This window comes from Clarias gariepinus, chromosome 26 (genome assembly GCF_024256425.1).
Source record: "Clarias gariepinus isolate MV-2021 ecotype Netherlands chromosome 26, CGAR_prim_01v2, whole genome shotgun sequence".
In the NCBI taxonomy this organism is placed as follows: Eukaryota; Metazoa; Chordata; class Actinopteri; order Siluriformes; family Clariidae; genus Clarias; species Clarias gariepinus.
The window spans coordinates 1,104,290-1,125,396 of record NC_071125.1 but is presented as its reverse complement, the minus strand read 5'-3'; the positions used below and the strand labels follow the sequence as shown (position 1 = coordinate 1,125,396).

Genomic DNA, 21,107 nt, shown 5'->3' with positions numbered 1-21,107 from the left:
TTTACTGTCTCCTCTTCTTTTGTTTTGTGTTGTTTGGTTTATGAGCAGTGGTGAGAAACTTCCATCACCTGAGACAGCACTGAGGACCGTTTAGTGAGCCTACAGTGTGTCAGTGTGTGTATGTGTGAGAGAGAGAGAAAGAGAGAGAGGGAGAGAAAGAGAGACTTTGTAGCTGTAACTTTGGAGAAGTTAAATCTCCAGTAGGGGATTTTGGTTCTTGGTGTATAGGGGTGGGTATACATACATATATACATAGAGAGAGAGACAGACAGACAGATAGACAGAGACTGGGACTGACAGACACAGAGAGTTGGGATAACAGACAGATAGACAGACAGGCAGAGAAAGAGACAGATACAGAGAGAGGCAAGCAGACACATAGTGACAGACAAAAAGATAGGTGGACAGAGACACAGACAGGCTGAGAAAGACAGACACAGTCCAAAGAGACAGACTAAAAAGAGACAGTCAGACAGCAAGAGACAGATAGAGAGAGAAGCAGATAGAGAGAGACAGATGGATAGAGAGACAGAGAGAGTGAGACAGATACAAGGTGGACAGTCAGATAATTGGTTTCTATATATAACAATAAAGAATCAGTAAACAAAACCATTAAAAGTATTATAAATTAAATAAATTAATTGAATTCAATTATCAGAAAAATGATAATTATACTAAACACATAAGCAAGTGAAAACAAAGCAACAAATGACATATAAATTAAATAAACCAGCATATAAATTAGAAAAAAAAAAAAAACAGAAAGAAACAAAAAACTAAATAAATCTAATAAAAAATGTTAACCTAGTGTAGTTTGCACACACACACACACACACACCCACACACACAATGTGAGGTGTCCGAGTTGGTATCAGACCCAGAACACCTGTGGAATGATGTCAGCGGCCCGAGCAGGCGAGTCGGAAGGAGTCGACGCTGATTCCGCGGCCTTGAGACACTGACTCAGAGTGAAGGAGCGACGCTGTGAGTAACGCAATTCTGATTAACTTCTTTTTCTCTTTCTCCTTTCTTCTCTCGTGTCTCCTGACTGAACCTGACCTCTGCGACCTCCGAACCTGCAGGAAACAGCCCAAGGTAAGAATGAGGATGTTATGAACTTTGTAAAAAACTAACTATTGCATGTTAGTAGAAGACTAGGTAGGCGTCACACACTTGCTTAACACTAGCGGTTTGCTAACTAGTGGATGCTGCAAGTATTAATTGGGTTGACTAACCAATCATAGATGTCTGTGAGCTCATGTATGCGGAAGAGGGTGGATAGCGGTTTCTCTCACGCCGCTCTGTCTCAAGTTTAGTTTAAAACGTAAATATCTTGTGGCTTTACGTTGCCAAAAAAAACGAGACACATTTTAACAAACTCGCTGATATTTATGAGCGAAATTTAAACCTTATTCGATCGGGAATTTACAACTTTAACCAGTGGCTAGGAACAACATGTAGTCAGTTCGTAGACTGTGTAAGAACCATACATTATTAAAAATAATAGTCAGTTTATCGGAAAATAAACAAGAAAACTCTCTAATGACACTCGATTGAGCGACACACTAACGGAATCACTGCTGTAAAGTAAACATAAAACAACTTAACCTGCACTTTACCTTTAAAAAGAATTGTGACAGAGCAGTGTTTCTGTGTAGAGCAGAGAGAAAGAGTGTGTGTGTGTGTGTGTGTATGTGTAGGCGAAAGTAGGAAGGGTCTGTGTGGCACGGTCTCCAGTGATGCGCGCACACAGACACACACACAGCCAGCAAAGAGCAGGCTGAGCCTTGAGCAGAGAGAGAAAATGAATCTTTAACCTCTCTAATGATACTTGCTCTTGCTTTACACGCGCCCTGTACACAGGCATACAGACACAAGATAAAATGTTTTACGCACACACACGGGGTCACAGTGTTATAGCAAACCAGTAAGAGATGAGCACTAAGACACAGCAGGGGGGACCATTATAAACAATTCCGCAGCACAAGAAAGAAAAAACGTTGGCTCAGTTGTGATCACGTGACGCTCGGCATCAAAACAAGAAGCGCATGCGTGATACATAATACTCGGTACTCATAAACCAAGACTTGTTTGTTTTCCAAGTAAAAATGTATTAAAAAACCTTTGCTCGTCTTGCGGAACACTCGCAAACCGCGTTACTCGCAATCCGAGGTTTCACTGTAGTTTCTTAAGCTTTCATGTTCGTCGTACATCCAATAAAATGGGTTGCATGTTACGACAACCGCTAAGATTAGCAAATCAGGGTACTTGCTATGTACACTCACCGGACGCACTTCTTTGCACTCACACGTAACATTTTTATACACGTTTGGTGAGAGTCTGTAGAGATGTGATTAAACTAGGGATGCACCGAAATTTCGGCCGCCGAAAATTTTCGGCCGAAATAGCATTATCGGTTTCGGCCGAAACGTAAGAAAGCGCCGAAAATAAAAGCCGAAATTGTCGCGACGCCTCTCCCATCCTCCCGTCTCGTTCGCGCTGTCATTACGCATCAAACACGGAGTATGTCGGCGGTTTGGAAGCACTTCAAAGTTTCAGATGAGGACAGCAAAGTTGCAATATGCAACATTTGCTCTGCAAAAGTTTCAAGAGGGGGTTACGTGCTAAAGCACGTGACATAACAGAGAAAGTAATGGAATTCATTGCTTTAGATGACCAGCCGTTTTCAGTCGTGGAGGACATCGGATTTCGTAGGCTAATACACCACATTGAGCCGCGTGATTTTATTCAGTGCAGTATGTTCTTCATGAGAAGAGGAACTGTGTCTTCAGCCAGAAAACTGAAAAACTTTTGTTCATAAAGATAAACCTGCTTCTTTTGCTTAAATTAAAAGCAGACCAATTTAGTGTGTATAGTTATGTTGTTTACAGTAAGAGGTTGGATTTATTTATTTTTCTTCTGTTTGTGCACTGTTGTTTGGTACAGTGATTTAAAATTGAAGTAAAAAAGCAGCTAGCATTTTTTTTGCACAATTTTGTTACAGAAAGAAATTTTATTTAGTTTTGTTATTGTTAAACAGCCTTATTACTGTTATTTATTATCAATAAAAGTTTGATTGCTTAATTAATTTGTAGTTTTTTTAATACAAACAAAAAGAAAATATTTTAAACATGTTTTTTAATGAAGCCATTTTCGGTTTCGGTATCGGTTTTCGGCCAAGTGCATCCAAAAATTTCGGTTTCGTTTTCGGCCCAGAATTTTCATTTCGGTGCATCCCTAGATTAAACCATGATTAATTTTGCTAGCACTAGTGGCACGTAGGATTTTTTTTTGCTTTACATCATCGTACATCGGTCGTTGCTCACAGCACCGTGTCACGCTCATACAGGAATTGGAAAATGAGTGCTGTCCTGTCGCTTGCTGATGTGAACGCATCGCGATTCGTCTCTGATTGTTATAATAATCTCTGGGGTTTGTGTGTTGACGCCGAGGAGAGCAGCTGGGCGTCGCATCGCTCCTCGAAAAGAAGTGTATTTTTGGAAATGGTGTTCCTCTTCCTGTCGCTTCCTGTCACAGAGACAGGGCAGGGTGTGGGAGTGTGTGTGTGTGTGTGTGTGTGTGTGTGTGTGTGTGTGTGTGTGTGTGTGTGTGTCGGAGCTTGTAGATCTCGTGAAACGCCCACAAAGGCCACAATGTGTGAGAGGATGAGCAGAGACAGTGGACCAGTGTGTGTGTGTTCAAAGCTGCATTGTTGGAATGCGCCCTGAAACACACACACACACACACACACACACACACACACACTGGTGCCTCCTCATTTACAGACGAGGCACTAAATCGGGCCGTAGTCACTACTACAGTGTTCTGCATGGAGATATGTGTATCTGAGAGAAATTAGCAATTTAACTTTTATTTATTTTTTATTCATGCTATCCATCCATCTAGCTGTATTTCCATCCGTTTCATGATCTGTTTATCCGTTTGTCTGTTTGTTCGATTGTTTTTACAGGAGAGAAGATAAATGGTTAATGTGAAATGTGACAGGAAATAAAAATTAAGTTATTTATAAAGATATTGATTTATACAATAATTTAATAATTATTAGTAAATAAATTATAATAAAATATCTAAAAATGCTAAGCTAGCACTGATGTAATAAACCTGCAGGATTAGCGAGTTTAGCATTCTGAGGTAAAAATCAGAGTGGGAGCTCCCCTCAGCGCGCTCAGCGCGGGGGTCGGGCCACACAGGGGCAGCAGGTTACCGTGGAAACAGACGTCAGTAAAGCGGGAATTTTATCTGGCCTTTAACAGATTTATGTCGTTCGTTAATAAAAGCTTCATCAGACACGGTTTACTTTACCTCAGACTCGCTTAAAGGAGTCGTACAGTGAGGAATAAAATGTACAAAGGGGCGTTTTTTTGTGTGTTTCGAGGGTAATGTAGCTGCAAAATAATGGCCTCTAGTTTGTAAATCAGCACACACTCACACACACACAAATGTTTTAAAGTTTCCTTTTATAATCGGAATTCTTGTTTCAGAGCTGTGTTAGCGCTAAAATGTAGCATAGATTTAAAAAATCTATAATAATAGCTAGCTAGCGAAATAAGCTTTGCAAGGTTTGTCTAGTTGTCTAGACCGGGCGGGGCTGTGGAAAGGGCGTGTCTCAAACCCTTCATAAATAACCTGTAACTTCATGTTTAACATAAGATCAAGAAGAAGAAAAAAAATTTTCAGTTCACAAAAACGTTCTTTTGTGGATATTATCCAGAAACCTTTTTAATAGCATTTCTAAATGCTCCACTTTTTGTTGTTGTTGGTCAAGTTTTTTTGTTTATTTATTATTTTTTTTCTGTTTTACTTTTTTTTCTCAAGCAATTAATTAATAAATTTTGATTTGTATATCCACTACCACCACCAGTTCCTAGGTGCTAAACAAAAGTGCAAAATGCCAACTGTGGACTAAATTTGTCAAATTAAGTAATAAAGTACGCTGGAAGGACACACAGATTTGTAGCAGGGAAATACATAAAAACATTCTCGCTGTAATTAGATACAAGTGGGCGGGGTTTAGTTCAGTTTGTTTAGCTAATGATTAATTAGCGTGACCACCTCGTTTTTTATCTTAGAGCTATCCTGTCCACAGATGTACGGTGGTTTGCTAGTGTGTTTTGATTAGCAACGCTGGACATGTAATATGCATATGTGTGTGAGATCGGCTGGCAGTAGTGATATATATCGCTATATATACTGTAAATACATATATTTATATACTACACACAGAGTTCACACCACACACTTAAACCCTCATTGTGTATGAGTTTCTCAGGTGTGTTAGCTCTTTGTTAGCGCTGTGTTAGCGGAACGCTACGCTACACCTGCCCGAGCACGCCCGTGACACTCACACTCTCTTTCTCTTTCTGCAGGTGTTTGCTTTTGACCATTGTTTCTGGTCAATGGATGAGTCGAACATCCCCAAATATGCTGGTGAGTCACGCCAAAACAACCACCCACCCCCAAACACATACACACACACACACACACACACACACACACACAGATCACTTTCTCAGCAGTGTGGGAGGTGAAGTCTCACCCAGCTGATAATGAGTATGGAGTTTAAACACAGTTCTGCACTAAGCTTTAAATTAGCGTTTTGGACAAACCACAGTTATTGTGAGTTAGCGCAGAAACAACAGCGGCGCTAAAGGAGTCTCCGTTACCGCTGTGTACACCAGATTAGCATGCTAATCGCTTAATCAGCAACAGGAGAACATCCTGCTGAGGTGGCTCTGGTTGTTCTGGAGGGTACCAAGTACTATAGTTAAAATATCTCTCTTCTGTGTGTGTGTGTGTGTGTGTGTGTAGGTCAGGAGGTGGTCTACAGGTGCTTGGGGGAGGGGATCCTGGAGAACGCCTTTCAGGGATACAACGCCTGCATATTCGCCTACGGACAAACAGGTGTACTGTCTCTCTGTCTCTCTCTCTTTGTCTATTTTCCTGTCTGTATTTCTCTCACTTCCTGTCTCTTGGCCTGTCTGTCTGTCTGTCTGTCTGTCTGTGTTTCACTCTCAATCTCTGCAGCTGTCTTTATGTGTCTGTCTCTCTTAACCTGCACAAATTTCTGTCTCATGCTCTGGCCAGATGTAGAGGCAGACAGGAGTTTGCTAGGAAGTGTACACTACAGGAGTGTGAGACAGCTGTTGGTCTCGTTTGAGCAGCAGGTTGTTGAACAGGAAGCTTCTGTGTTTCTCATCGTTCTGCTGAATCGCTCAGGCCTTCAAAACACACACACACAAAACTGGTCCTTGGCTGTCTCATTTCCTGTCTTTTATAGAGCAACATATTCTTCTCATGTCTCCACAGTCAGCGTCATTATTCTTACCCATGGCTGTGTGTGTGTGTTTGTTGCCCAGGCTCGGGGAAGTCGTACTCCATGATGGGAAGTGTTGATCAGCCCGGTTTAATCCCGCGTCTCTGCTGCTCGTTGTTCGAGAGAGTCGGCCGTGAGCAGAGCGACTCACACACCTTTAAAGTGGAAGTTTCCTACATGGAGATCTATAACGAGAAAGTCAGAGACCTGCTCGACCCCAAGGGGTGAGACACGGAAACATCACACACACGCCAGCATGCACACGCATACACACACACACACAGGCACACACTGTACCCCAAAACTTCCTGTCATTTCTAAAAAAGGAGGTGTGATCTCCCTACCTGTTATTCTAATAAAGGAGGCGTGGCCGCTCTACCTGTTATTCTAATAAAGGAGGCGTGGCCGCTCTACCTGTTATTCTAATAAAGGAGGCGTGGCCGCTCTACCTGTTATTCTAATAAAGGAGGCGTGGCCGCTCTACCTGTTATTCTAATAAAGGAGGTGTGGCCTCTATTTGTTATTCTAATAAAGGAGGCGTGACCGCTCTACCTGTTATTCTAATAAAGGAGGCGTGACCGCTCTACCTGTTATTCTAATAAAGGAGGCGTGGCCGCTCTACCTGTTATTCTAATAAAGGAGGCGTGGCCTCTATTTGTTATTCTAATAAAGGAGGCGTGACCGCTCTACCTGTTATTCTAATAAAGGAGGCGTGGCCGCTCTACCTGTTATTCTAATAAAGGAGGCGTGGCCGCTCTACCTGTTATTCTAATAAAGGAGATGTGGCCGCTCTTACCTGTTATTCTAATAAAGGAGGCGTGGCCGCTCAACCTGTTATTCTAAAAAAGGAGGCGTGGCCGCTCTACCTGTTATTCTAAAAAAGGAGGCGTGGCCGCTCTACCTGTTATTCTAATAAAGGAGACGTGGCCGCTCTACCTGTTATTCTAATAAAGGAGGTGTGGCCGCTCTACCTGTTATTCTAATAAAGGAGGCGTGGCCGCTCTACCTGTTATTCTAATAAAGGAGGCGTGGCCGCTCTACCTGTTATTCTAATAAAGGAGGCGTGGCCGCTCTACCTGTTATTCTAATAAAGGAGGCGTGGCCGGTCTACCTGTTATTCTAATAAAGGAGGCGTGGCCGCTCTACCTGTTATTCTAATTAAGTAGGCGTGGCCTCTGTACCTGTCAGTAATAATAAAGGAGGTGTGTTCTTTTAACCAGTTATTCTAATAATTGAGGCGTGGACTCTGTCATTTCTAACACAGGAGGCGTGGCCTGTCTGCTCAATGTTGTGATGATGTGATAATGTTAAGCGTCACACAGCACATTAAGCTCTGAGGCCAGGATCAGGTCACAGGCGCCCCCTAGTGGAGCACTAAAGCTTATTTTTAGACTTGCAGCTCGGTTCTCCTCGCACAAGACTGTGATATATGCGTCTGTGTGTGTGTGTGTGTGTGTGTGTGAGAGCGCACTTGGTTCACCAGGCTGCAGGCAGATGAGGAATGCAGCACAGAGTGAGCACTGGATTGTTTTTAGCAGGCCGCTGCAGCTGAGAGTTTACCGTGTACTGTCACTAAGCATGATGTCTAACGAGAGGATAAATTTAACACACGCAGGAGTTTTTCAGCCGCTTAAGTCACGTGTCACGTTTGTCACATGACCCGAATGTCACGTATGATCAGAAAATCAGTCAGAAACTCACTGAAAAGTGTCTCAAACACAAACATCTTACAGGTTTAGTCTAAGCTAAAAAAAACCTTTTGTCTAAGCCCTGAAAGTGTGTGTGTGTGTGTGTACAGGAGTCGTACGTCTCTGAAGGTGAGGGAACACAAGGTTCTGGGTCCGTATGTGGACGGTTTGTCTCAGCTGGCTGTAACTAACTTCCAGGTACGACACCAACACCAGCTGTCTCTCTCTATCTGTCTGTCTTTGACTGTCCCTATCGGCTGTCTCCCTATATCTGTTTGTCTCTGTCTCTCTATACGTTCCTGTCTGTCTCTCTGGCTTTATCTGTTTGTCTCCCTGCCTCTCTCTATGTCTCTGTCTCTTTACCTGTCTGTCTCTTTATCTTTCTTTCTTTCTTTCTATCTGTCTGTCTGTCTCTCTCCTTCTTCTGTCACTGTCTCCCTCACTCACCTTTAAGCAGACAGTTTGGACATGTTTCTTCTTCTCTGTCTCCCTCTGTCTCTCTCTCAGGACATCGAGTGTGTGATGTCAGAGGGTAATAAGTCTCGCACCGTCGCTGCTACGAACATGAACGAGGAGAGCAGCCGGTCTCACGCCGTCTTCAGTATCATCATCACTCAGACACTATACGACCTGCAGTCTGGGGTCAGACACACACACACACACACACACATATACCAAACAGCTTTTAGAATGCAGTACAATACTAACTCTGTGTGTGTGTGTGTGTGTGTGTGTGTGTGTGTGTGTAGAACTCAGGTGAGAAGGTGAGTAAGGTGAGTCTGGTGGATCTGGCTGGCAGCGAGCGCGTGTCTAAAACCGGAGCAGCAGGAGAGAGACTGAAGGAGGGCAGCAACATCAACAGGTCTCACACACACACACACCCACACCCACACACACACACACACACACACACACCACTGTCAGACAGGTGGTGTAACGTCTGGGCTGATCAGTGTGAGATATAACGTGATCTCTGCTCTGTGTGTGTGTGTGTGTGTGTGTGTGTGTGTGTGTGTGTGTGTGTGTAGATCTCTGACCACCCTGGGTTGTGTGATCTCGGCTCTGGCCGATCAGTCCGCAGGAAAGAGCAAGAACAAGTTCGTCCCGTACAGAGACTCGGTCCTCACCTGGCTGCTGAAGGTGAAGCTCACATACACAGCGTTAATTTCACACACACACACACACACACACACACACACACACACACACACACACACACACCCCACAGAGTTACTGTGTCACGGCGATCTTGTTTTTAACACCTCCACACTCTCCTCTCCTCTAATTTCTTTCTTTCTTTTTTTTTCTTAACCTCCTTCTTCTCTTTTTTACTTTTCAATCCTTCTGTTTTCTTTACATTCTTACGTTCCATCTTTGATGTCCTTTCTTTCTTGTTTTTTTTCTCTTTTCCTTTTCTCCCTTTATTTTTTCACCTCCTTTATTTTTCTTTCTTTCTCCCTAGTTTTCTTTATCAATCTCTTTCTCCTCTTTTTTCTTTTACATTTATTTGTGCCTTCTTCATCTTCTTTCTTTCCCTCTTTCACATTCTCCCTTTTCATATTTTTTCTCTCCTTTCTTCCTGCCTTTCTTTTTTTCTAGTTTTCTTTCTTAACCACCTTCCCCTCTGTTTTCTTTCTTTTATGTTTTCTTCACTTCCTTTTATTCTATTCTCCACATCCCTATTTTTTTCTTTCCTCCCTTCATTCTTTCTTTTTATGTCCTTTCTTTCTTCTTTCTTTCTGTCTTACTTTATTCACGTCATTTCTTTAAATTCTTTTAAATTCTTTTAGTCTGTCTCTCTGTCTCTCTCTCATGTCTCTCTCTCTCTGTCTCTATATCTGTCTCTTTTTTCATGTCTCTCTCTCTCCATGTGTGTGTCTCTGTCTCTCTCTCTTCACGTCTCTCTCTCTCTCTCCATGTATGTCCCTCTGCCTCTGTCTCTCTCTCTCTCTCTCTCTCTCTCTCTCTCCATGTGTGTCCCTCTGCCTCTGTCTCTCTCTCTCTCTCTCTGTCTCTCTCTCTCTCTCCATGTGTCTCTCTCTGTCTCTGTTGAAGTCCTCTCCCCACAGTTGTTGTGTAAGTGGTTCTGACACACAGAGCAGTTGTTACCGAGTGAGGACGAGTTTAATGTAAGTTATGAGATGTGTGCTAAGCCCCGCCCCCTCCTCAGTCCGAGTGATGTTGTGTCTCAGGACAACCTGGGCGGGAACAGCAAGACGGCCATGATCGCCACGGTGAGTCCGGCGGCCGATAACTACGAGGAGACGCTGTCCACGCTGCGCTACGCCGACCGCGCCAAGAGGATCGTCAACCACGCCGTCGTCAACGAGGACCCCAACGCGCGCATCATCAGGGAGCTGAGGGAGGAGGTGGAGAAGCTGAGGGGGCAGCTCAGTCAGGCCGAGGTCAGGGGGCATCTTACACACACACACACACACACACACACACACACACGCTAATATGTTAATAAATGCTCATTTTAATCTAATTTGGTTTTTAAAGATTCTAAACAGGTTCTTGTGACTAATCGTGATAATGGTTACCATGGCAACGTATTCTTGTTTTTTTTTTTTTTATTATTATCAAGCGGTACAGCATCCTAAAGCTCATTTGCTGTATATTTGTGTGTGTGTGTGTGTGTGTGTGTGTGTGTGTGTATGTCAGTCTCTGAAAGCCCCTGAGCTGCAGGAGAAGCTGCAGGAGTCGGAGAAGCTCATCCAAGAGATGACCGTCACCTGGGAGGAGAAACTCAGGAAGACCGAGGAGATCGCACAGGTGCTCCACACACACACACACACACACACACACACACACACACAGTCTGTATGGCCGTATAACTGTGTATGACTCTGTTGTCCAGGAGAGACAGAAGCAGCTGGAGAGTATGGGAATCTCCCTGGAGTCCTCAGGGATCAAGGTGGGAGAGGATAAGTGCTTCCTGGTCAACCTGAACGCTGACCCCGCCCTCAACGAGCTGCTCGTTTATTATCTGAAGGTATCAGATTACCCTTGATGAGATTTCCCACAATCCTGTGCGGCTCGGCACCGCAGCGCTGACACACAACATACACACTGTTGTCCTGGCCTTTAAAAACCCACACGTTTCAGAGATGTCAGTGTGTGTGTGTGTGTGTGTGCTGCCGCCTCCAGCAGGATGCTGTGTTTACTAACTCCGCCCACTCACACCCTGACCTCTGACCTTGCGCTCACATAAAGCCTTTATTCCAGCCAGTCTGGTTTAAAAGTTTCATTTGAAGAAGACCGCTTGTATTCATCAAGCTTGTGTGTGTGTGTGTGTGTGTGTGTGTGTGTGTGTGTGTGTGTGTGTGTTCAGGAGCACACGCGTGTAGGAGCGGACACGTCTCAGGACATCCAGCTGTTCGGTATCGGGATTCAGCCGGAGCACTGCGTCATCGATATCACTCCCGATGGAGACGTCACACTCTGTCCTGTGGAGAACGCCAGGCTAGAACACACACACACACACACACACACACACACACATACACACACACACAGTAGAAATACGTCTCCCTGCATTTCCTACAGGAAGAGCACTAGTGTAAAAAATTTAAACTGAACACTTTTTACCTGACGTTTGTTTAAAATAGCGACTGTTTTGTTTGTTTGTTTGTTTTTTTACAGGACGTGTGTGAACGGGACTGTGGTTTACTCCACGGTTCATCTTTGGCACGGAGATCGCATCTTATGGGGCAACAACCACTTTTTCAGGTGGTTTTTCTTTTATTGATCAGCGTACATTCAGTAAGACACGCCGAAGCTCCAGTTAACACGTCGCCTCCGACGTCACCGAGCGTTAACGACCATAAATAAAGACTCAGAAATATTTATAAAATCTCATGATTGCATATAAATATCCCGATTCAATGTTACATTTTTCCTGCGATTTTGTTACAATTTTAAAACCTTTAAAAAAAGTTATGATAATGTTTTTAAATGTAGCTCATTCCTTATAATGTTACTTTTCTCACAGCGTTTAAATGCTACAAACTTTTAACTGAGCTGCGCGTATCTCTATCCTCCGCTATAATTATTATTTCTAAACATACCAAATAATTCACTCCTACCATACAGGATGAAAACGTGTGAATGGTTCACAGTGCGCCACCTGTAGGAGTATTAAGAAATTGCGGTGTTTTACCTCCTCACACGCCTCCGAAGTCTTGCGGGGGTTCTAGCGCACGCGGATTTAGGCTAATTAGCGCTTGCGGTGTTTTGAGACTGGTGTGAGGGTGTGTAATGAGTGGGTTTGAGAATAATTCGTCTGGAGGCTTTTAATACGCGCGATTTTCGATGATGTAACGGCATAAAAATGCGTCTCTGTTGCGCCACTCGGAGGCTTCTGCGCTTCATCTCTATTCAAAATGTAAAAATAGCTTTTTAAACCATCGATTTTGGAGAATCCGACTTGGTGAATCACCGCACAAAAGAATCGCAATTCGTAACTCGATTCAGTTAGGAGTTAGGGTCCTAACAGTCTTAATCTCAGTCTTAATCTCAGTCTTAATCTCAGTCTTAATCTCAGTTTTCTTAACTCCCATAATTACCATCAATCCTCTTTAACCTCTAATTAATTGTTATATTTTATTGCTGCTGCTTTGCTTTTCGTTGGTTTTAGAGTTTCCTCTGGAAAGTTCATGTTTGATAAATAATTTATTATCTAGACCGTTAGTCGCTACGTGAACGAAACAACCTCAAGCTTAATTTTAAAGCTGATTGATAAATAAGAGCTGAAGAGTAAACGCGCCATTTGTAGTCTGATTAATTAATGAATCGTTTCACTAATTGATTATAAAATAGTTGTTACAGAGCGACACTGTGAGTCAGGAACCTTTGTTAAATCAGTGTGTGTGTGTGTGTGTGTGTTCGCAGAGCGAACCTGCCGAAGCGCAAGCGTCGTGACCGTTTGAAGGATTTGGAGCGCGAGTCTCCGCGCTCGAGTTTCGTGGACGTGGACGTGGAGACGGCGAGCGAGGCTTCGTCCGAGCAGGACTACAACTACGAATTCGCTCAGATGGAGGTCATGATGAAAACGCTAGGGACCAACGGTGTGTGTGTGTGTGTAATTAATGATTACTGGTTTAATAACCACTTTATGAAGTGTAAGAAGAACCCTCAGGTGATTTCCGTCCCCCTGTCTCGTCTCAGACCCGATGCAGAACGTGGTCCAGGTTCTGGAGAAGCAGTACCTGGAGGAGAAGCGCTCGGCCTTAGAGGAGCAGCGTCTGCGGTACGAGCGGGAACTCGACCTCCTGCGCCAGCGGCTTTCTCCGGAGAGATCCTCCCAGCACCACCAGCGCAGCAACAGCGACCGCCTCACCTTCCACACACACAACACACACACCAAGATGCGCCTGTGGACTGAGGAGAGGTACATACGGCAGGTGTTACCATAAAAAACATCAGCGTTAATCATTATTTATACTTCCTAACGTTTATGTGTGTGTGTGTGTGTGTCAGAGACGAGCTGTTCCGGCAGAGTTTGTCTCGTCTGCGAGAGCAGGTGGTCCGCGCCAACACACTCGTCCGGGAGGCGAACTTCCTGTCTGAGGAGATGGACAAACACACCGACTACCAGGTGACCCTGCAGATCCCGGCGGCGCACCTGAGCGCCAACCGCAAGGTAAACACACGTGGACGTCCGCGAGCGAACGCTCCCGTTTCCTTCAGGAGGAGTGTGTGACGAGTGTGTGTTGTGTTCGTGGTGCAGCGAGGCGCGATCGTGAGCGAGCCGGCCATCCAGGTGCGGCGCAGAGAGAAAGGGACGCAGGTGTGGACCATCGAGAAGCTGGAGAACAAGCTGGTGGACATGAGGGAGCAGTACAGCGAGTGGAAGGAGGGAGGACGCGACACGGTGAGAGCCGCGAGCTAAAAATGTTTGGCTAGCTAACATAGCAACAGTATGTTTCGTAAGGCGAATTGTTAAAGGAGACTGAGAACAGGAAGTAAACAGGAAGTGCTTGTGTGTTTGTGCTCAGCCCGTCAGGCCTCAGGGCAAGCAGGCCGACCCGTTCTACGAAGCTCAGGAGAACCACAACCTGATCGGCGTCGCCAATGTTTTTCTCGAGTGTCTCTTCCATGATGTCAAACTTCAGTATGCAGTTCCCATCATCAGCCAGCAGGGGGAGGTACTGTAGCACGTCTTATCGGGACACTGCCGCTGCTTTTAGTGTCTTTTGATTAATGTAAGTGTGTGTGTGTGTGTGTGGGGCAGGTGGCCGGTCGGCTGCACGTGGAGCTGATGCGAGTGTGTGGCGCGGTGCCCGAGCGTCTGGTGGGCGGAGACGACTCGTCTGAGAACTCGAGTGAGAGCAGCAGCTATGAGGTAATGGACACCAACGGAGAGATCGTGCACATGGCCAAAACACTCACCTGCAGGGTATGTACACACACACACACACATACACACACATTCTTTCCTTCCATATTATTAAAGATGTTACAAATTAAGCAAATAAAATGTGTGTGTGTGTGTGTGTGTGTGTTTCGCAGGTCCGGATCCGTAGAGCCACCGGTTTGCCGCTGAACCTCTCCAACTTTGTTTTCTGTCAGTATACCTTCTGGGAGCAGGCGGAGCCTACCGTGGCCCCGCCCATGGTCAGTCCAGACACGCCCACTTCTCATACTGCAGACGCACAGTTTACTGTATCGTTCGATCACTGCAAGGTGAGACAACACACACACACACACACACACTCACACACACACGTAAACAGGGCTGTTAGTTAATAATTTTTAAATGTATTGATTGATAACTGTGCATGATTTTTGATGCCTAACGTGTGTGTGTGTGTGTGTGTGTGTGTGTTTGTGTGCAGGACTACGTGGTCCACGTCTCTGATGAGTTTGTGGAGTTTATCTCAGACGGAGCGCTGGCCATCGAGGTGTGGGGGCATCGCTGTGCCGGGAACGGACACGCCCACTGGGAGCTGAACACACTGCAGGCCAAGACACGCACGCTACGGGACAGGTGTGTGTGTGTGTGTGTGTGTGTGTGTGTTTTACTCATGCGTATGTATTGTGTTGGTTTATGTATTTATTAAGTTCACAGTGTATACTGTATGTCCATATACAGTGCCGTGAAAAAGTATTTGCCCCCTTACTGATTTTGTATCTTTTTGCGCATTTCTTACACGTATGATGAAATAATCAAACAAAGGTTAATAATACACAAAGATAACCCGAGTAAATTTACTTAAGGGAATAGAAAGTTGTCTAAACCTGTCTGGTCCTATATGAAAAAGTAATTGCCCCCTCAACCTAATAACTGGTTGTGTCACCCTTGGGGGCAACGAATGCAGTCAAGTGTTTGTGATAACTGGCGATTCATATTTTACATCGCTGTGGAGTAATTTTGGCTCGCTCTACTTTGCACAAGTGTTTTAATTCAGGAGGGTTTTCGGATTAGGATTCGGGTTAGATTTTCTGGTAGAGAATTCATTATTCTGTCAATAATGCACGTCATCCAGGTCCTGAAGCTGCACAGCCCCAGACCATCACACTACCACCACCATGTTTCACTGCCCATATAAGGTTCTGTTTTATGAACCGCTTTGTTAGTGTTAGAGAGACTTCACAGGACGCGCACCTTCCAAAAAGCGCTTTTCTGTTTAAGTGTTATCTTGATTTAACATGCCTGGCAGTGATCAGACCTCGGTACGGTAAGTCACATTTAGCTCAGTTCATTTATGATTAGCAAGGGTGCAATTACTTTTTCACATAGGGACAGGTACAGCTTTTTTTTCCCCATAAATAAATGAAATCAGCATTGAAAAACTGCATTCTGTATTTACACGGATGATCTTTGTGCAATATGACAATATTATATAATTTTACAATAAATATTTACAAATCTTTTGAAATGTGACAGAGATACAGGGGAAAAAAACCTTAGGAAGGGTGCGAATACTGGTGTGTGTGCGTCAGGTGGAGTGAGGTGTCTCGCAGGGTCGAGTTGTGGGTGTCGATACAGGAGCTGAACGAGCAGGGCGTGTACACGGCCGTGGAGCTTCACCCCAACAGGGACATCAGCACAGGGGGCGTGTTCCAGCTGCGACAGGTACGCCTTCAGGAGCCAGACGCCACCAGAGCGACACGTGATCGGACCTTCTGAACGATCATATACGCCTGTGTGTGTGTGTGTGTGTGTGTGTGTGTGTGCAGGGTCACTCCCGGAGGCTGCAGGTGAGTGTGAAGCCGGTGCAGCACTCGGGGACGCTGCCGCTCTTAGTGGAGGCCGTTTTGTCCGTCTCTATCGGCTGCGTGTCCGCTCGATCCGCTAAACTCCAGAGAGCCCTCGACAGCTACCAGGTGTGTGTGTGTGTGTGTGTGTGTGTGTGTGTGTGTGAGCAATAGTGTGTGAGCGAGAGAGCAAAAGAGAGATTGGATGGTTAAATGCTTATATGTGTAGAATAGAAGTGTGTGTGTGTGACAGAGTGTGTGTGTGTTCTCTTGTGGCAGAGGGAGGAAGATGACGATATGGATAGTTATCAGGTACTCACTCTGTCTCTCTGTCCGTCTGTCTCTCTTTCTCTGCTTGCATGATGTCACTGAGCTGCTGCTAATCATGCACAGTCCACCAGAGGGCGCTCCTCAGGACACGCACACACTCTACTCAAAACTGCTAACCTGAAAGCGCTAATCGTACCCTAATAGCGTTACATGTACGTGCCATGCGTGTGTGTGCGAGAGGGAAGATGTGTGTATGCGTGTTTTCCACTCTGTATTCCAAAAATGAACCCCAGGTCTGAGTGTAAATCCGGAGGAGGCGCCGTCACATGCAGAAGATAAAAAGATCACATTGAAATATGATGTAAATAAAAACAAAGAAAATAAAGATTTGTTTGTAAAGGTGTGTGTGTGTGTGTGTGTGTGTGTGTGTGTAACTGCTCAGCACTGAGAGAGGACGGACGAGTCGTTGGCTGCATGGCTGCATGACTCGCTGCATGGACACGTGTGTGTGTGTGTGTGTGTGTTACGTTTATTTGTATCTGAGTGTGACGCCATTGGAGGTGTGATGGAGAAATGAGATGGATTTCGTCTCACACACACACACACACACACACGAATAAATGTTAATTACATGTTTATTATCAAACAAAGTTAATGTTAAGCATGTTCTACACACACACACTTATAAACACACACACACAAACACACATTACTTCTACATCTATGCTGCTTTAAGAAGTGAATATCCTTATATTCTGTGTGTGTGTGTGTGTGTGCGCGCAGGAGGAGGACCTGAACTGCGTGCGCGAGCGCTGGTCCGAGGCGCTGATCAAACGCCGCGAGTATCTCGACGAACAATTAAAGAAGATCATGAACAAATCAGGTGCGTTTTCACTTTCTGTCTCACACACACACACACACACACACTTATACTTTCACTTACTCTTTTATTCTTTTATTTTTCATTTCATTTACTTTTACTTTTGCTTTAAACCACACACACTTTCACTTTTGCTCTGCAGCACACACACACACACTTAGTGACACACTCTCAGTTCCAAATTGACACTTAGTACTGATATGATATTGTGTGTGTGTGTGTGTGTGTGTGTAGAGAAGTCTGAGGAGGATGTGGAGAGGGAGGCGCGGTTAGTGGAGCAGTGGGTGGGGCTTACGGAGGAGCGAAACACCGTGTTGGTCCCAGCTCCTGGTAGTGGCATCCCCGGAGCTCCTGCTCAATGGTAACACACACACACACACACACACACACAATAATGATAGCCCAAAGGGGCGGGGTTTAAACTGCTGAGAGAAAACCCAGATTATAACATTTAGACCTAGAATTAATCACTTGATTGACGTGTTTGGTCCGTTCTTGATTTCAGGGCGCCCCCTTCAGGCATGGAGGCTCACGTCCCCGTGTTGTTTCTAGATCTGAATGGTAATGCTGAACTTTGTTTTTATTCGTTATAGATCTAAATTATATTTCATGTTTATTAGTATTAAAAGAATATATAATAATAATAATGAGTAACTCCTATAGTGATTAATCGGTAGCTGTTTTGTTGCAGCTGATAACCTGACGGCGAGCGAGCAGCTCACAGGCTCCCACGCCGCCGGGGTCAACTCCATCCTCCCCAAAGAGCACGGCAGCCAGTTCTTCTACCTCCCCATCATCAAACACAGCGATGACGAGGTACAGGATATCATCTCATCATTCCTGATGCTGCAGACAGCGCCAGAACTGTGTGTGTGAGATGGAAAGCACGGGTTAAATCATGTTCTGTCTCTGCTCCAGGTGTGTGTGACGTGCTCCTGGGACTCGTCCATTCATGACTCCATCTACCTGAACCGCGTGACGGCGCCGGGCGAGCGCATCTACCTGATCATCAAAGCCACGGTGCAGCTCAGCCACCCGGCCAGCATGGAGCTCATCCTGCGCAAGAGGATCGCCGTCAACATCTACAACAAACAGGTCTCACACACACACACACACACACACACACACACACGCTGCTCCCATATTGTATACGCATTACATTTCACCCTTAGTGTACACCCACACACTGCAAAGGAGATCAGATTTCTAGCTGCTGTAACTTAATACTGAGGAGAATGTCTGTGTGTGTGTGTGTGTGTGTTTGTGTGTGTGTGTGTTTGTGTGTGTGTGTGTGTGTGTGTGTTTGTGTGTGTGTGTGTGTGTTTCTGCAGAGCTTCACACAGAGTCTGAAAAGGAGAATGTCTCTGAAAAACATGCTGCACTCCTGTGGAGTTACGTATGAAATCGTCTCCAATATACCAAAGGTAGGCCACGCCCCCTTCACCATGACTGACACATACACCGGCCACGCCTCCTTCACCATGACTGACACATACACCAGCCACGCCTCCTTCACCATGACTGACACATACATAGGCCACGCCTCCTTCACTGTGACTGACACATACACAGGCCACGCCTCCTTCACCATGACTGACACATACACAGGCCACGCCTCCTTCACCATGACTGACACATACACCGGCCAAGCCTCCTTCACCATGACTGACACATACATAGGCCACGCCTCCTTCACTGAGACTGACACATACACAGGCCACGCCTCCTTTACCATGACTGACACATACACCGGCCACGCCTCCTACACCATGACTGACAGATACACAGGCCATACCTCCTTCACCATGACTGACACATACACAGGCCACACCTTCCTCACTATGACTGACACATACACAGGCCACGCCTCCTTCACCATGACTGACAGATACACAGGCCACGGCTCCTTTACTGTCACTAACAGATACACAGGCCATGCCTCCTTCACCATGACTGACACATACACCGGCCACGCCTCCTTCACCATGACTGACACATATATAGGCCACGCCTCCTTCACCATGACTGACACATACACAGGCCACGCCTCCTTCACCATGACTGACACATACACCGGCCACGCCTCCTTCACCATGACTGACACATACACCAGCCACGCCTCCTTCACCATGACTGACACATACACAGGCCACGCCTCCTTCACCATGACTGACAGATACACAGGCCACGCCTCCTTTACTGTCACTAACAGATACACAGGCCATGCCTCCTTCACCATGACTGACACATACACCGGCCACGCCTCCTTCACCATGACTGACACATATATAGGCCACGCCTCCTTCACCATGACTGACACATACACAGGCCACGCCTCCTTCACCATGACTGACACATACACCGGCCACGCCTCCTTCACCATGACTGACACATACACCAGCCACGCCTCCTTCACCATGACTGACACATACACAGGCCACGCCTCCTTCACCATGACTGACACATACACCGGCCACGCCTCCTTCACCGTGACTGACACATACATAGGCCACGCCTCCTTCACTGTGACTGACACATACACAGGCCACGCCTCCTTCACCATGACTGACACATACACCGGCCACGCCTCCTACACCATGACTGACAGATACACAGGCCACGCCTCCTTCACTGTGACTGACACATACACAGGCCACACCTTCCTCACTATGACTGACACATACACAGGCCACGCCTTCTTCACCATGACTGACAGATACACAGGCCATGCCTCCTTTACTGTGACTGACACATACACAGGCCACGCCTCCTTCACCATGACTGACACATAGACAGGCCACGACACTTTCACTGTGGCTTACACATACACAGGCCACGCCTTCCTCACTATGACTGACACATACATAGGCCACGCCTCCTTTACTGTGACTGACACATACACAGGCCATGCCTCCTTCACCATGACTGACATATACACAGGCTACGCCTCCTTTACCATGACTGACACATACACAGGCCACGCCTCCTTAACCATTACAGATACAGAGGCCACGCCTCCTCCACTGGACTGACAAATACACAGACCACGCCTCCTCCACTTTAACTGACATACACAGGCCACGCCTCCTCCACTTTAACTGACATACACAGGCCACGCCTCCTCCACTGGACTGACAGCTACACAGACCACGCCTCTTTATACAGACTGATAAACACAGGTAATGAATACTAACTTCTTGTTCATTCTTGTTCACACACACACACACACTCACACACACACACACACACACACACACACTCACACACACCCACACACACACACACAGGCGTCTGAGGAGCCGGAGGAGAGGGAGACGCTGGCGTTAATGGCGGCCCGCGGTGAAGCAGAGGAGACAGAGGACGGAGAGACGTACATCGAGAAATACACTCGAGGAGTTCTGGAGGTGGCGAATATCTTGTGTCTGGAGAGACTGAGACAGGTACACACACACACACACACACACACACACATGTTTGTGCAGCTGTGATGATCAGAGGTTTTTGGAAATAATTGCTCTTTATCTCCATCCTGTTGCGCGGACACGTGCGTGTGTGTGTGTGTGTGTGTGTGTGTGTGTGTGTTTTATCAGGCGGTGACAGTAAAGGAAGCACTCTCAGTTAAAAGCAGACACATACGGAGGAGCCTGAGCACTCCCAACGTCCAGCATGTAGGAGAAACACCACACACACACACACACACACACACACACTTCAGAGTACTATAGAGCTGTGT

General features: G+C 45.8%; 1 protein-coding gene across 1 annotated transcript in view; it reads left to right on the top strand.

Moving 5' to 3' along the window:
- Positions 1-21,107, top strand: part of kif13a (kinesin family member 13A) — a 38,247-nt gene that overhangs the window by 11,142 nt on the left and 5,998 nt on the right. Inside the window, exons 3-34 of the mRNA XM_053487682.1 lie at positions 1,083-1,095; positions 5,388-5,448; positions 5,830-5,922; positions 6,378-6,558; positions 8,133-8,220; positions 8,530-8,664; positions 8,772-8,884; positions 9,051-9,162; positions 10,215-10,427; positions 10,687-10,797; positions 10,883-11,017; positions 11,357-11,487; positions 11,668-11,754; positions 12,916-13,091; positions 13,192-13,414; positions 13,504-13,666; positions 13,754-13,897; positions 14,022-14,171; positions 14,258-14,422; positions 14,536-14,709; positions 14,862-15,013; positions 15,970-16,102; positions 16,207-16,353; positions 16,504-16,536; positions 17,278-17,377; positions 17,609-17,735; positions 17,880-17,935; positions 18,066-18,190; positions 18,293-18,469; positions 18,706-18,798; positions 20,662-20,814; positions 20,965-21,042. Coding sequence (XP_053343657.1) covers positions 1,083-1,095; positions 5,388-5,448; positions 5,830-5,922; positions 6,378-6,558; positions 8,133-8,220; positions 8,530-8,664; positions 8,772-8,884; positions 9,051-9,162; positions 10,215-10,427; positions 10,687-10,797; positions 10,883-11,017; positions 11,357-11,487; positions 11,668-11,754; positions 12,916-13,091; positions 13,192-13,414; positions 13,504-13,666; positions 13,754-13,897; positions 14,022-14,171; positions 14,258-14,422; positions 14,536-14,709; positions 14,862-15,013; positions 15,970-16,102; positions 16,207-16,353; positions 16,504-16,536; positions 17,278-17,377; positions 17,609-17,735; positions 17,880-17,935; positions 18,066-18,190; positions 18,293-18,469; positions 18,706-18,798; positions 20,662-20,814; positions 20,965-21,042 — 4,042 coding nt within the window. The remainder of the gene's footprint in view (positions 1-1,082; positions 1,096-5,387; positions 5,449-5,829; positions 5,923-6,377; positions 6,559-8,132; positions 8,221-8,529; positions 8,665-8,771; positions 8,885-9,050; positions 9,163-10,214; positions 10,428-10,686; positions 10,798-10,882; positions 11,018-11,356; positions 11,488-11,667; positions 11,755-12,915; positions 13,092-13,191; positions 13,415-13,503; positions 13,667-13,753; positions 13,898-14,021; positions 14,172-14,257; positions 14,423-14,535; positions 14,710-14,861; positions 15,014-15,969; positions 16,103-16,206; positions 16,354-16,503; positions 16,537-17,277; positions 17,378-17,608; positions 17,736-17,879; positions 17,936-18,065; positions 18,191-18,292; positions 18,470-18,705; positions 18,799-20,661; positions 20,815-20,964; positions 21,043-21,107) is intronic.